Genomic DNA, 16,311 nt, shown 5'->3' with positions numbered 1-16,311 from the left:
CGTTCGTAGACAACTGTCCAACTTTCACGTGAGCCTACTCAAGATCTAGGGTTAAATTGGCGGGTTGAATTTTATTTGTTTCTACTGAAATTATTTTGTAACGATTACTTCCTGCAGCAGGTGAGTTTCTATTGAATGACAAATTTGTTCATATTTTAAATTTACTGCAAATTCTTAATATGCCGGTGAAGATTTCCAATGAATATGCGTTTCTATTTGACAACGTGGCTGTTTCTTTTTTCATTACAAAAATTTTAATTTGTTGTCACCGAATACTGAAGTTATTTCAAAGAATAAGGTCTACTTATGTATCCTAAAAATGCTCTAATGTGGTATATTTATGTTTTCATGTCTTGGACTTGTTAAATAATTAGTTCATTCATACCGAAATCATTTTGTAAAAATTTTTTGAATTTTATTATTTTGTTAATTAAACTGGGAAAGTTGTTGATTCAGTTATCAAATCATTTAGTGATAAAAATGAATTCCATAGTCTTAACCAATATACACTAGTTACTATTACCTATATACATTGTCTATCAATAAAGTAGACCAGAGTTGGGTTTTAATTCTATCCATTTTATTTCACATTGGCCTGTTGTTTTGAGTAATAAGTGATGGGAATTTCTTCATTGTGTCGGAGGTCTTAAAAATTATCTGCTCTTAGTATTTGGTCAATGAACTTGGATAATACTCTGACATAATCTTGCATTAAATGTATATCTGACTTTGACTTATAAGTTTTTGATTTTGATTTTCTGTGAATTAATATGTTTGTGAGATTTTATATTTTAAAAGTTATCAGAAAAGCCATTTTTAAAGGTTTATCATGAAAGGTTTTTTGACATATTGGGGTAGATCTTAACATTTTTTAGTATAAACCAGCATGGTTTGAATCCTGACCAGGAAGGTTGACAATCATTGCATAGCTCAGCGGTTCCCATTTTTTTTTTTTTTGCTATAAAACCCTTTTGGATTGAAAAAAAAAATTGTGGGATTCTTGTTCGGATAAAAAAAAATTCACAGCAATCTTCTTGAGCTAAAAAAACTGGGTGTGTGGACTTCTATTTCATGGAGGTCCAACAGAATGAAAATTCAACCCTTTCACTCTGGTGGGAATTGATTCTTAACTAGCCAATACTAGGAAATTTTTAACATTTCATATCTGGCTAGTTTTTTGAAGTCTTCTTACCAGTGTAAGTAAGGTAAGAAAAAAAAACAGAACAATTACACATGTCTCTGACTACCAGTCCTTACCTAAATTTTTAGTTAATACTACTAGGACAAAATCAAAGGTTTGAATGAACTAGTAGTCTTTTCATTTTAAGGTCAATTTCGCCTTTTTTAATTCGTACATAGTATAGTTTCACACACATTAATCCTTGATGAGTACACATCCTATTTCAGTTATGTGGGTATAGGGTGTCTCACAGACCCCTACCATCCCGATCACAATTATTTCCACTCTATTTAATAAATAAAATATGGTAAAATATTGGGTTTCCAGTATGAATGGGACAACACAAGTATACTTCTTTATTAATGAAAAATAAATTTCCAAGAAACTCAGTCAATTTGCAAAGAACTGCAAAATCACAATATAGAGATCTCAAAAATGTTAAAGACTTAGTCAGTATCGGGGCGAAATCAGTTAATAAATAAAATAAGAAATAATGTTTTTATAACTCCAAAAAAATTAACTCTTTTTGTCTCTGATTCATTCACAATGAAAAGTAACTAAATCTCAGTCAAACATTAACACATTTTTTGCAAACAGCTAACACATTTTCTGAGAGCATTCGAGGCTAAATCGGTTTCTTACATTTTTGAAAAAGAAAACAGTCAATGTTTCAAACCTTCTTGATGAGATATTGCTTGATATATGTCATCCACAAATTTTTGAAGTTAATATTTTCGTAAAAGTTCATGACACTTTATCTATCATAGTCAGCATTAAGAATTCAATATAAGCTTTCATTTCATCTTTGAGGTGTTCTGTAGTTAGAAATACATTGTGGACCATCTTTTTTATTATGTATTATTGAGAGTCTCCTCAATTATTTGTTCAGAAATGAGTAAGAAGAATACATCAGGTAGTGACCATATAAAACTGGCACTTGGTCAAAATTCTGGATCTCCTAGCTCATATCAGGTAAACACACCTAGTGAAGAGGGTTACCAGAAGAAATGAGTTAATAGCATAGAGTTTCAGACTAAGCCCATTTGAATGATTCAAAATTGGCCTTTATTTTTGCCAAAATAAAATTCAGGCTCTCCGGGTTTGTCCTTTGGACCCTTTCCTACTCCCTCTGGGGGAACCCTCTCTCAGCCTGGAATAAGCATATCCCTATTTTCAGACTTGCTTGATTCCTTGCTGTCTGTTGTCCAAGAGTTCCGGATAGAATATACTCATATCATATTTTCAGATGTATCTGGATCGTAAATAGAAATAATAATGATGTATTGGTGAAAATGAGGTGAGTGCAGAAAGGAAATCATCATCATCGTCACTTTCACATAGAGGGGATGGTCCACTTTCAGAAATCAATAGCAGAACTTTCTGCAAAGTCAGGGTCATCTAGGTAATAAATTTCAGACACCGTCTCTGACTACAAGGTCTGCAAGCTGTTTTGGATTTATATTAAAAGTAAACGCAAAGTAAGTGAAAATCTTACATTCCTTGTCTGGGGTTTGCACGCATGAACCTGGTTGCTGGGTATATAGTGTCCTAGAGACACGTACTTTGCACCTGGTAACAGGGAATACAGTGTCTGATAGACACTACACTTTACACGAACAACACTGGTTATTATTCCAAGATGGCTGGAACAAAATTTAAGGTTACTATGCATTCTTGGAAAGTAGGGGAAAAGATAGTGAGAGTTTATGATTCACAGCTGCATGCAGTCCTGCCAAAATATTCAGTAAAAATTCACTCAAGGCTCTGTCAGACACTGTTTTCTCACTGAGGGTTAATATAGTATCTAAAACTTCAAATTCATTACCTAAAATGAATTTTGAACTGTTGCCTTGTTACAGGAGATGAGTGATATGTTTTTTTTAATGCTATATTGTACTAAGTGATTATTCTGTTTTTCAGGGAGGAATCTTCATTATTATTAACCAGCCGCTAAGTTTCTAAAAAGAAGAATGAAGGCTGCAGAACCAGAGAGATTGGCTGGTAAGTTCATTAGATGGCATTAATATATTTATTGATTACATGATAACAGTATATTTGTTAATAAATAATTCAAATTTTATCCATTATAGTCTCAAAACCTTTTATTTCTCTTATAAGTCCAACGTTTCGGCCAATCCGGCCATCTTCAGGGACAATCTACATAATACAACTATGAAACCATATAATTTAAACAACTTTAACTTCATGCAGGCTATTCTGCCCAGGTCAAAAACATCAATATCTAATTAGTCAATTATCACTTAAAACAAAGTCAAAATCATTCATCAGCAGACACTATTTCTTAAACTTTGTTCCAAAATACCACTACATCATCTTCATAAGCTAGGAGTGTGAGGTAGACTGAAATTAATTCTCTGTTAACCAGCCCATAAGATTGCAGCTCTGCCTTATTCCTTAGGTGTTCTCAAATTCTTTGGAAATGTGGTTATTAGTTCTCACCAAATTTCTTTGGTTTTTTGTATAAACTAATAGCCCCCCTTGGCCTGTTTCGACCTCTCACTCTTCCAGTATAATATGAACCTATAAAATAAAATATTTTTATTTCCTAATATTTAATTTTTTTTTTTTTTTAGAAACAAAATCTTTACGAAGACATTTCACCAGCCCTGAGCTCATCGATCATGACTATTGGAGTGAGTACTTCTTACTAATTTATTCAGAATTTTATTATTTATTGTAACTTATGTGTAAATTATAGAATAACTTAAGGGTACTTATTTTAAAATATATTTAATTTAATTATATATAAAATGCCTTGAAAAAATTTGTTTTTCCATTTATATCAAAAATTTGTATTTTCATTTTTATGGAAAATTTCTGTCTGCCTAATATTTATATATTCTTCTCTGAAAACTTTCGATTAGTCTTCACAAATGTGTATTAAGAATTCAATGGTGAGGAAAACGATTAGCCCACTTGACCATTGTTATAATAATAGTATCTTTACAATTTTAGCATATGATGATGTTTCCCAATTAAAGAACAATTGTCGATGAATATTAAGAACTGCAAACCTTTATCATTTAAAATCATGTTGGTTTTTTTTTTCCTGTGGACTTGATTTGAATCTTAGCATGGACAAGTAACATTCTTTAATTGATTCTTAGTTTGTTTATTATTATTTTTTTAAATCTATATTTAAAAGAAAATTTGCTGCTTTAAAGTAAACTTTTGATGGAACTGCCCACCACAGCTGCTGAAAGTGACTATTATATTAATTTAAATTAATGGGTTCTATTTTTTTGGAACTGCTTGGCAGTCTACGTATGATGTCATCTCCTTACCCCTTTGCTTCGACCTCTCCTGAAGTTTAATTGTCAGTGTTCTAAAGAAAAAGTCTACAATGAGCATCTAGTAGACATATATGAAAATGGGGTACTCTATCTACCATAAGCATAAAATTATCTAGTTGGATTTTATCTCATTTTCTGGAAATGCTTTGATAAATATATATTGTTTGATTTGATTTGCCTTCTTGACATAAAGCCATTTTTTGTTCTTAGATTGGTGCTGTCATTGTGTGGTTAACTATCCCTACAATATCTCATTTCACCATGATAAAATAAAATCTAACTGAGATATTTTGTGTTTAAAACAGTTCCATAACCTTTCTTCATGATTCTGCAAGTTATTTAAATTAGCATACAATTCTTCACTTATCTAGGAATTGAAAATGCTGTTTGGGTTGTATCTTGTTGAAAACTATTTCATCTTTAATAATAAAAAGCTTAATGTTCTAAAATCAAATTTGTTCCTTTCATAAAGGCTTATAACAAATTGAATGAGGAATTCGCTGCCATAATGAGCAATTTCAAAGAAAAATATGAGCTGTGAATTCCAGCCATTAGGTTGTCAGTTCCAGCGAAAGCGTACTTTTAAATGCATTTATTTTGTTAATATTCCAGCAGCACTGATTCTATCGCAATATAGTATATATTTTTCTTATAGGGTACATTATAAATTTTGTAAGTTCAATTTCTGTATTATAAGTAAACAATTAAATTTTTAGATTGTCGCTCTGTTCAGTCTGAAGATAAGGAAAATGAAGCTGTACCATCAGGTTTGTTATATTCCATTCATTTTACTTTATTTTTTACGTTAAAGAACTTTTAAAAAATCACTTCCAGTAAACACTTTTGGAATTTTTAAGTTTAAAAAACTTTAATCAAAAAATATAATTATTTTTTTCGAAAAAACAAATTTATTTATTTAGAAGATTGTAGTGTCCTATTTTGAAAGTTCTTTGTAAAAGTAATCATCCAGGAGGTAAAGTGACAAAACATGTCATAAAGAGGTCCATATGAATAAACCTCTTTTAAATGTTGTTTATTATGTACTAAACTAGTAATTATCTTATTTTCTGGAATATTTTGCTGTCTTTAAGCATATAACTTTAAATTTTGGGTTTGTATATCGATAATATCATGTAATTATATATTAATTACATATAATAATAGTTTTTAATAGTAATTTTTTCGATGTAAGATAAGTATGGTCTAATTAAGGGATTTCAGGGGCGGAATTCAAGAAAAGGATACCTTTTATTATTTTTGCTGTTTTGATCTCTCCTTGCTGGTAAAGTTGATGCCTATGAATATTGAAACTTGTTGTAATAATTAAGTACCTTACACTACACATCACCTGTTCTTGCAAGTATGATTTGATCCAGGCATCTAGAGAAGTCTAAATAAAAAATAAACCTTGTATAAGGATATTTTTTTGTAAGTTGTTTAAAGAGCATTGAGGTTTGTTAAGGTGTGGAAAAAACAAGGCTTATAAGTTGATATGCAAGTAAATTTTGTTCCTTATGATAGATAGGGCTGTAAAATAAGGTTATTTACATAGTGCTTTTCTTAATTTTTTTTTTTATATTATTTGAAATAGATATATCAAAAAGTCATGATTTATATGACAAGCTATATTGTTACATGTGCGAATTTATTTATTACAAATACGTAAAAAAAAAAAAAAAGGATCATTCAAATTCATGGGTATGAAGGTCATACTTGAAGATGTGGTTCATCAGAATTCTTTATCTGTTGGTATCCGAAAAATAAGACTGGACTGATATATTTGGAATTTAATTTGCTGATTTTATGGTGAACAATTAGTATGCTGTTAAAGGAAATTTTCAAAAATTTCCTTTTCTTCTTTGATCTATTTCTATCTGCCCTCTCTCTGTTTTCCAGTATATATCAAATGAACCTGTTAAATATGGGATGAAGTTGATTTTTCTTTAATTTTTATTTTTTGTATGTACCTCTCCTACCTATGAAGGCATCTTGGATTCAGTTGTGCTAGGTAGTAATCTGGCCAGGATCACTCTCAACCACTAGATTTTTCACCTAATTAAAGATACCACTTCATAGAGGCTGACTGTGCCCTAGAATAGTTTCTTAACCTAAAGTCAACGGCTGATCGGATTCAAATCCAGACCCAGGAGATAGGAGCTCAGTTCCTTATTCACTGAGCCTTCCTTCCCACAGTCTTAAAAAAATAGTAAATTAAATGCTATAAATATTAGAAAAGATATCCATTTATTTAATTGGGAATTTTATAAAATTTGCTAGAACATGAGAAAGAACTTGATAGAAATACATTTATGTGGTTATTTTTATGCATGTGCTTATTTATGTGATAGGAGCATAATGATGCTCCTACTTACGGTTTGTTGTGTAAAAATATTTTGTCTTTATTCACTTATTTTTCATCATACCCTGCCTTTAGCGCAATACGGGTCATGATTATGTAACATCACGATACTACACCTGAACAATATACATAAATATAGATTTCCTATTCATATAACTCTTTTTGTATTCCCATTAGAGGGTTGCTTTCATCTTCGGGTGCTCTTCTTCTTTGATCTCTAAGGTTGACATGGGCTGGACCCATTGCCTTCATCTATCCATAAATGAAATCCTATACAAACTATAAAAAGTTCTCCTCACTCACCAACCAAGGAAACTCCATCTCATTGAGGATTTAAATCCCCATGATGCTTTTCATTGTTCTTTATCCCTCAAATACAATAAAGCTTATGACCACATACTCACTTGTCTCCGCGACTCCACGAGTGGGTCATTGGAAGTCTTTGTCCAAGTCAAGGCTATGTACCTTGGTTCTAAAAAATATTTTGGTTATAAAAATATTATTATATTTCATTAATAAGTTATCTGTTTTTTCAGCTTATGACAAGAAGAAGAATCAAATAACCCAGGGAGAAATGAGTATATTGATGGTCGGCCAAACAACCAACGAAGGTAGAACGCCTCAAGTTGAATTGCATGTTGAATGTGATAATCCTTAACTGTTACCTGTTGACACCCTTGTGCTAAATGTCTGTCTTCTTGTAGTTTATAACTTCAGCAATGAAATTATAATTGAACAAGATTCTGAAATGGTGTTACCCTGGACTAATTGCCCTTATGAAGAAGGTAAATTATTTATTAAAATTTAATGAAGTAATTTATTAACAACTTTATTATTAAATCAAATTATATTTTTATGTTTCAACATCATGAGATTTTGTTTCTGTAGATGTTGGCCAGAGAATTGATATGGGTGGTGGGGATATAGATCTGCCCATGACTCCTCTTGAGTCTTTTTAATTTTAAAAGTATTGATTAATAGTTATAAGTAAATTTAAAAAAAATGTAATAGTTAATTCTTTCAATACTGTGTTATTAATCATTACACTACATTTAAACCTATTGGTTTATTATTTTCTATGAAAATAAAATTTGAGGTTTTACACTTCAAGATAAATAAAATCTAATAATCAATTAAAAAAAAATTCTGTCTAGTGGCTCATCATTGTCATTTGCCATTTTGTTTCAAATTGGCAGCAAATTAGATAATTCATACACTATTATATCTGGACTATTTTTCTGTTATCAAAATTTAAATGTTTTATCTCAGTTAAATTAGTTTAATATGTTTCATTATATGATATACTTTTTTTAAAAATTATAATTGCCTAAAAGTCGAAAACTTAAAATAATGATACAGTGTTTTTAACACATATGTATCAGCATCCCATTATGTTGTATGATGAGCGAACTATATTAGAGGTAAACTATTGAGAGGGGAAAAACTGTTATTAAATATTAAAATAGTATGTTGTATAGCCAATAAAACAAGTGAATAAAAAGGTAGTTAACACTTTAGTGAAAGATGTGAAGCAAGAGATGGGTTGGAGTGGGGAGGAATGGCTTTCTGACTAAACGGTGAGATCTGTGTCAATTCTTTTGCCGATCCGACTTTAGTTTTGATCAACTCTGAGAAAATAAATATACAAGGACTAAGTTGTTGAATCTTTTGTAAGCGATTACTTTTAGTTGCTTATTAAGTATCTTGATATTGATTATCAAATAAGAAACTCTTTGAAATTGGTTTATTTTAATTTGTTGTAACTTATAAAGATTTACTAATAATAGTTGTTTTAATGTCTAATAATAGCTTATTTTATTTAATTTTGATGTATACCGTATCTGTATGGTATACACTTGATTCTGCTAAATGGTGACACCTCACTTATGATTTCAAAACTTAACAAAGCATGAACTAGGATAGATTTATTGTCTGTAATAAAAGAAAAATTGAAAAACAACTAATCCTGATCAATTAATCAGTTTAAGCAAATTTTATGAAGGATATTTTGTAGAATAGAATACACATTACCTTTGATGTCTTCACCTTAACCTGACTAAATATCTGCTAATTATTAAATTTTTATATCCATATGCCATCTATTAGAAAGTAGTGTGGACTATTCAAAATAAGGTAGGCTGAGTATTTATTTAGACATTATGGACATTGATTTTAGCAGGGAAAATTGAAATCTCGCAATCCTTGTAGCAGTGTCTAGGCTTTTCAGTTACATAGATTTGCAATTTTATTTGTTGGCTTATTATTGAATATCATGTTCTTAAATATGATTTATTATAAAATTGTAAATAAAAAAATATATAAACTGATAGTAATTATAATTTTGCATTGATTTATATCAGACCCATTAGCTTTTTTCATCTGGAATGAAATTTCTGGATCAATTTGAGTGTGTCTGCTTACATTTGCTAGGAATAAACGCACTCCATTGCTGATGATATTGAATTTTTCTGTTTCTCTCTGTTTATAATATTTTACCTCTTTGCTCCATTTATCTTCTTCTTTCTAATTGATTCCTCTCTTCATTTTACATCTTCTTTTTTTCGAGTTTTCTATTAACATTATGTCACATGCAAACACAAATATCTCTGCCTAAATAGGTATGATGTTCGTATCTCGACTATTGTTCAGGGAATTCTTTCCACACCTTGAAGATTTTGTCAATAAATACACATTATTTTCAAACCCTTAGCAATTTATTCTTATTAACTTTATAACAACCACAGTTATAGTGACTGAATGTCAAATAAATCCATCATCATCCAAATAAAGCAATGTTAATTAGTATTTGGTTGTAATAACTGATTTTAAATAATTCATATTTCACATAGTGATTGGTTAAAACGATAGTCGGCTATGATGACTGAATATGCCTGGTCCGTTGGAGGTTGTTATAACTGATATAAATTCTAACATAAACTTCTTGCTTCATACCCTTTTCTTACTAAATATTTTTAAAATCTGGGTTAATGTTTTTAAACACTTAATTTAGGTGCAAATAAACACACTACAGCACAATTTTCATTTTAAGTTATTACCAAGATTATTAATTATATTGAAATTAATGGGTACTTGGAAGTCCTAACAAGACTTTACGGAAGCACTATTTTTTAATCTATGTCATTAAATTGATAATAGAAAACTATTATAATTTCATTAAAATATTCAATGTGTAATATAAATTAAATTAAGATTAAACTATCAATATATATTTATTATATTTACAAATTATATTACATCTATCAATACTTCAGATGGTATTAAAAAAAAATTTGTTCTCATTTACACAGCAAAATATGTTACATTCTGAATACTTTGAATACAGTCTAGGCTCAACTTTTCGAGAAGCACGCATTTTGCATCTTCCTGCATGCAGCACATATCTGGACAAATGTTGGGCCACTGTTCTAAAAATGTATGTGTGTGGGCACAGATCCAGAAATTAGAAATGTTGTATGTTCAATCAATAAAGTTATTGGAAGATTGTTGATTGACCGTGTGAATAGATGAATGGAATATTGTCCGGGTGCGGTAAAAAAAAAACTCAAATAGTAAAATTATACTATTTTATTGAGCCAACGTTTCGCCCCACGTTGCAGGGCTTCGTCATAATAAAGTTATTGGTTTTTCTTGTCCAACTTTTTGCCACTGTTTCCATTCATTAAGTTAGTCATATCTAAATTAGAATCAGCTATTTTTTACCAAGTCATAAAACCTCCATTCAAAACCCCTAACACTTTCAGACTAACTTGAAAATTCTGTTTTGGTATGTTTCACATACTAACAGGTCAGAGTTTTTCCCAGATTTCTGTCTCTCAATTTATAGTTGGGTGATAACTTGGAAGTTAAGAGTGACTTAGAAAACACTATGCTGAAATTCAGTACATTATAATGATTGAATCATATTGATTTTCATTAATGAGATTTCAGTTTCCTCTTGTTTTTTAAATGTACCTATTCTGCCTCACCAGCCCAAGTTTTTAACTCCATCGTTCTCAGCTGATAACATTTTGGTAACCTTAAATTTCATTTCTTACTCTCCCTCCTTTCACTAATATTCTTCCTTCTCCACTTGATCCGATTTTAATCTCTTTCTATACCTCTTCTGCTTCTCAACCGATGTGTCAGCCTCTACAAAAAACAAACATAAATTAACACTGCAACCTGATCTTGAGGTATGTTTAAAACAGGTATTTTACTACATTATATTGTAATTCAGAATATGTTTGCTGTATATTACCAGAAAGGTGCAAAATAAGTATAAACAATGTTCAAGGGAAATCATCAAGGTTTTGGGAAACATTAGGCACTTAGGATAAAATTTTCAAGATGGTTCTATTCTTCCTCACCAGCCCAAGTTCTTTAGTTCCGTCGTGTTCAGCTGATGACATATCGGCAACCTTCATTCTACGTTTCAATACCCTCTCTCTCTCCTTCCGCAAAAATTCTTCCCTCCTCACTGGATCTGCTTTCAATCTCTCTCTGTACTTTTTCTGCTTTTCCGCTGGTGTCAGGCCCTACAGCAACCAAAATAACAAAAATTATCCCCTACACAACTTGATCCAAGATTGATCACATGGTGCAATGTGTAAAAATACATTAATATCATGTGTCACCACACTTTATATCTGAGAAGAAAAAAATCACAAATTCATTTTCCCTGGATTTAGAGCAGTTGTTCCTAACTGTTGGTCTGCGAGAGGCTTGGGACTATTAAGTTTATAGAATATCATGTCTTTTGCTTTTGGGTTGTCTTTTGCCCAGAGTGTGCTCGATTTGGTACACAGGCATCAGGAGATGAAACCCTGAACTGTTTCCGTCCAGGTTATGTGCGTAAATTTAATAATTCAATAAAATCCCTGAGACAACAAAATTCTTTAACACTATCTTTTTCATACCGAGTACAATTCTGAGTTAATACAGGTATAATTGAACAAAAATAAGCTCCAATCAGACAATAAAAGAAATGATGTAGATTCTTATAGAAGTTGAAAGTTTTGAACTAGAGCTCTTGATAGTAAGGTACATACAAATTTTCAGCTATTATTCACGCTAAAAAATTGATCAAACTGCAGAAATTGAGTTTCAAGGCCTAATATCTGCTGAAGTTCTAGCAAGAAAAAATAGTAAATTTAAAGAAAATTATTTCTGCCATGTTTCAAAGTCATTGGACAGTGAATTGCCGTTTTATTTAATAATGACCTAAATGAGAATCTTTCCTCTTTTCACTCTCGTTCTGCCCTACCTTGCATTTGTTCCTTTTTGTGTGATTTTGTATATTAAAGTTCTTGTTATCTAATTGCTCCTTATGTTGCTTTTCACACTTTGTAATCCACTAATTTTGTAATGTACGATGGATGTTATTTAACACAAAAGTTGTGATTAATATTATTATAAATTATTAGTAGCCTAAGTTTGAAATGTTAGGGACATTATGAAGGTTATTGTTACAAAAAAAATACTTTAGTAAATTTTTAACATTAAATGCTGTAAAATAGCAGTGTCAAGGATTGGACCTCAGGTATTTGAATCTTTAGCGCATGCAGATATTATATTGTATGTTGCAATTTTAAAACTATGTCTACATAAGTATTAATGGATAAAAGAGAAATGAGTTAGTAGCTATTTCCATTGTTTTGTTTTTTGTTTGAGGAGTGGGGAAATTTTGAGGATGTTTATAATTTTGTGATTGCAGAAGGAATGCAATTGCATGAGGTAGAGGTTCTCATGTCCTGAATCAGAAACATTTTTCATCATTTTAAATAGTGATATACACTTCTAACTTATTATGGTGTATTAATAGATTTTACATAATAAGCAATAACCAATATTGTTAAATGAGCTCATAGTAAACTTGTGAATTGCATTTTTGTTTATAGCAATGATTTCCAACAGGTGTTCCATAGATCACTAGAGGGCCTAGCAATGTATATTTTACAAGGACTATTTGTTTTACGTTCATCTTTCCTCTTTTTTGAGTGTTAGTTTGAAAGGTTCTAAAAATCAATGGACTATAAAGGGGCCTAATTTTATAACATTTTCCTATATGATTCAATTATTAGCTTAATGGTCCGCAGACTTCTTTGCATAGAGAACCAATAGTTAATTATCTCATAACATTTTAGGAATTAGAAGAGTAATTAAATACATATACATTAATTATCAGATCCCATTACACCTATTTTAATGACCTGGAATTTTTCCAAAAATGACCTAAAAAAAAAAAATCAAGGAATTCAAAAATAGATTTCGGATAGACATCCTGTTTAAGTTTACTAGTAAAAGAACTTGTCAACTTGGATCAATGTTAATTTATATACCTGCCTCACTAAGCTGTCCCCCAGTTTCTCCTAAACGTTAGTTTTAAAAAAATCTAGATATAGGCTAGGTAACTAAGAGTTCACTCTGGTTCTAAAAAATTTCCTCTGGATGTTCGTTTCTTAGTCGTTGATTTCTCAGATCTATTCAAAAATCATTTTATTATTTATGTCGAGTGGAAAGATATATATATAATTTTGATAAATTTTTGCAACATTAGAAGTAATCCATCTATATGAATTATCCATAATTTTTTCTTCAATATTAAACTTTAACATATAATTAAATAATTTGTATGTTGTTATGCATATGTTATTAGATCCTGCTTTCCATCGGTTCTTCGTATGTCAATTCTGTGGTAACATTTGGAATGAAATGTCTCAACTGATGCTCCACCTTGAGTCTGCACACCCGTCAGAGTTGGAAGTAGATGTAGAGTCACACACAGTATACAACTTGGGTATATCACAATTACATTCTTGCCTGTATTGTGACTTCACTACTGAGGCTTTCGAGCCTCTTGTTGAACACATCAAATCATGCCACAAGATCGTTAATGAGAACTGTTGTCCTCATTGCGAGTATCGAACCATGCTTCAAGCAAGCCTAAGGGACCATATTTTTCAGAAGCACAGGGACTCTTGCCTCTATTGTCTTCTCAATATGCATGCGTAGAAGTTATATATAAACTTTTTTTCTTACATTAGTTCGTATAATTTTATAATAAATGTATGTTAAGTTAAATATTATTGTGAAAATGCCATGATGTGTATCGAACTGTTTTGTATATTGGTTTGGTTAAATGTATGCACTACACAGTATCAAAGAGAGAATTAGCAACTCATATAGTATTTTATATACTTCAGACCAGTTATAAAAAAATTAATTAATATGCTTATTGATTTGACATTAGATGAGAGGACCTAAGTATGGTTTTGATTATATGGGCTTACATTAACCAAGTGTAGTTTATGTCGGCATTAGGCAAAAATTAGTTACAATAAATCTATAGCTCAAATTAAAAATTATTATGGATGCTATATTTATGGTTCATGCAATAGATAACACACATAATTCAATTAAAATAATAATAGAAAAGTGAAAAAAAAATAATTAATTAGAACTGGGCCTCAATATTATTTTTTATGATATTTTGTTGACAATCGACCCAGTGTGAGAAGACAGTCAGGGGATGTGGCCAGTTTAATAGTAGTGACCACAAATAAATAAAATTTATTTTATTTTTGCCAAAATTTAAATCACTAGCTTTATACCTAATACAATCTATGTCACTACAGGACTTAAAAATAAAATAAGTATCACTTATTTGTATCCAATGCTGTTCCACTGACCACATCTCCTAACCGATCTTCTCCTCACAATATTATTTTAGTTTGTTATTATGACTCTCCCATTTTCAAGTAAATAAGCCAAGCCCTATTACCTTTAAAGTCACTTGAAGGATTTGTCAAAGGCAATTAAAATTTTACTAGAATTTTATAATTTTAGTCATACCTCCTCATGGCATCTCTCTGTTAAAATTACAGTTCAACATTAACTACTTTGGTTCAATGTAACACAAAAATAAGTAATTGAAATGTTTAAAGTGATCAACTATAAATATTATTATATTTGGAATTTTACTTTCTGATATTGACCTTTGATTCAATATGAAGAGAAGATGATCAGGACGTACGGTCAGTGGACTAGTAATGAACACAAATAAGTGAAACCTATTTTATTTTATTTGTGCCAGTTTAAATCACTAGCTTTATACCTAATACAATCTATATCACTACAGGACTTTAAAATGAATTAGGTTTAGCTTATTTGTGTTCATTATTACTTCACTGACCACCATCTCACAAAATTTTTTTTTGTTATTTTGATTCTTCCTTTTTTTCAAGAAAATAAGCCAAGCCAGATGTTACCTTTCAAGCTATTTGAAAGATTTGTTAAAGGCTATTAAAATTTTACAAGAATTTTATAATTTTAGTCATACTTCCTCAAGGAATCTCTCTGTTAAAATTACAGTTCAAAATTAACTACTTTAGTTCATTGTCACATAAAGTCAAGTATTTGAAATGGTTATAGTGATTGACCATAAATATTGTAATTATATTTGGAGTTTTACTTTCTGATATTGACCTTTGATTCAATATGAAGAGAAGATGATCAGGGCGTACGGTCGGTGGAGTAGTAATTAACACAAATAAGCGAAACCTATTTTATTTTGTTAGTGCCAAGATTTAAATCACTAGCTTTATACCTAATACAATCTATATCACTACAGGACTTTAAAATGAATTAGGTTTAGCTTATTTGTGTTCACTACTACTCCACTGACCACATCCTCCCGACCACCATCTTCTCGCAATATTTTTTGATTCTTATAGGCTTATTCCTTTGTGAATAAGCCAAGCCCTATGTTATTACTTTTCAGGTCACTTGAAAGATTTGGCAAAAGCTATTAAAATTTTATAATTTTAGTCATACTTCCTCATGGCATTTCTCTGTTAAAATTACAGTTCAACATTAACTACTTTGGTTCAATGTAACACAAAAATAAGTAATTGAAATGTTTAAAGTGATCAACTATAAATATTATTATATTTGGAATTTTACTTTCTGATATTGACCTTTGATTCAATATGAAGAGACGATGATCAGGACGTACGGTCAGTGGAGTAGTAATTAATGCAAATAAGCAAAACCTATTTTATTTTGTTAGTGCCAAGACTTAAATCACTAGCTTTATACCTAATACAATCTATATCACTACAGGACTTTAAAATGAATTAGGTTTAGCTTATTTGTGTTCACTACTACTCCACTGACCACATCCTCCCGATCACCATCTTCTCGCAATATTTTTTTCTTGTTATTATGATTCTTATAGGCTTATTCCTTTGTGAATAAGTGAATAAGCCAAGCCCTATGTTATTACTTTTCAGCTCACTTGAAAGATTTGTCAAAGGCTATTAAAATTTTATAATTTTAGTCATACTTCCTCATGGCATTTCTCTATTAAAATTACAGTTCAACATTAACTACTTTGGTTCAATGTAACACAAAAATAAGTAATTGAAATGTTTAAAGTGATCAACTATAAATATTATTAT

The 16,311-nt window shown here is 30.5% G+C and overlaps 2 protein-coding genes across 5 annotated transcripts in view; one reads left to right on the top strand and one right to left on the bottom strand.

The window, feature by feature from the left end:
* Positions 1-16,305, top strand: LOC106690284 (uncharacterized). Of its 3 annotated transcripts, none has more exons than XM_014435656.3 (7): positions 1-120; positions 3,101-3,181; positions 3,775-3,834; positions 5,211-5,261; positions 7,390-7,464; positions 7,558-7,638; positions 13,509-16,305. In XM_014435656.3, exons 2-7 carry the CDS (start codon positions 3,151-3,153, stop codon positions 13,862-13,864), a joined length of 654 nt encoding a protein of 217 aa, XP_014291142.1. In that variant the 5' UTR covers positions 1-120; positions 3,101-3,150; the 3' UTR covers positions 13,865-16,305. The 3 variants fall into 3 exon arrangements, with proteins under 3 accessions (XP_014291142.1, XP_014291160.1, XP_014291150.1); XM_014435664.3 differs by lacking the exon at positions 1-120 and adding an exon at positions 2,337-2,658; XM_014435674.3 differs by lacking the exon at positions 7,558-7,638.
* The window catches only part of LOC106690269 (uncharacterized), a 15,439-nt gene continuing 9,192 nt past the window's right edge, over positions 10,065-16,311 (bottom strand). For both annotated transcript variants that reach the window (XM_014435634.2, XM_014435642.3), the window contains exons 7-8: positions 11,221-11,388; positions 10,065-11,002 (exon numbers count right to left, since the gene is read on the bottom strand). In XM_014435634.2, coding sequence (XP_014291120.1) covers positions 10,955-11,002; positions 11,221-11,388 — 216 coding nt within the window. In that variant the 3' untranslated portion in view covers positions 10,065-10,954. The remainder of the gene's footprint in view (positions 11,003-11,220; positions 11,389-16,311) is intronic.

This window comes from Halyomorpha halys, unplaced genomic scaffold (assembly GCF_000696795.3).
Source record: "Halyomorpha halys isolate HHAL.00 unplaced genomic scaffold, Hhal_1.1 Scaffold50.1, whole genome shotgun sequence".
Lineage (NCBI taxonomy): Eukaryota > Metazoa > Arthropoda > Insecta > Hemiptera > Pentatomidae > Halyomorpha > Halyomorpha halys.
The sequence above is the reverse complement of the archived record's forward strand: the minus strand, read 5'-3'. Positions and strand labels throughout refer to the sequence as shown.

Coding starts and splice junctions, on each gene's coding strand:
- LOC106690284 (XM_014435656.3), top strand. CDS start 3,151: ATGAAGGCTGCAGAACCAGAGAGATTGGCTG. Junction 5,262..7,389: donor AAATGAAGCTGTACCATCAG/GTTTGTTATATT, acceptor CTGTTTTTTCAG/CTTATGACAAGAAGAAGAAT. Junction 7,465..7,557: donor CGGCCAAACAACCAACGAAG/GTAGAACGCCTC, acceptor GTCTTCTTGTAG/TTTATAACTTCAGCAATGAA.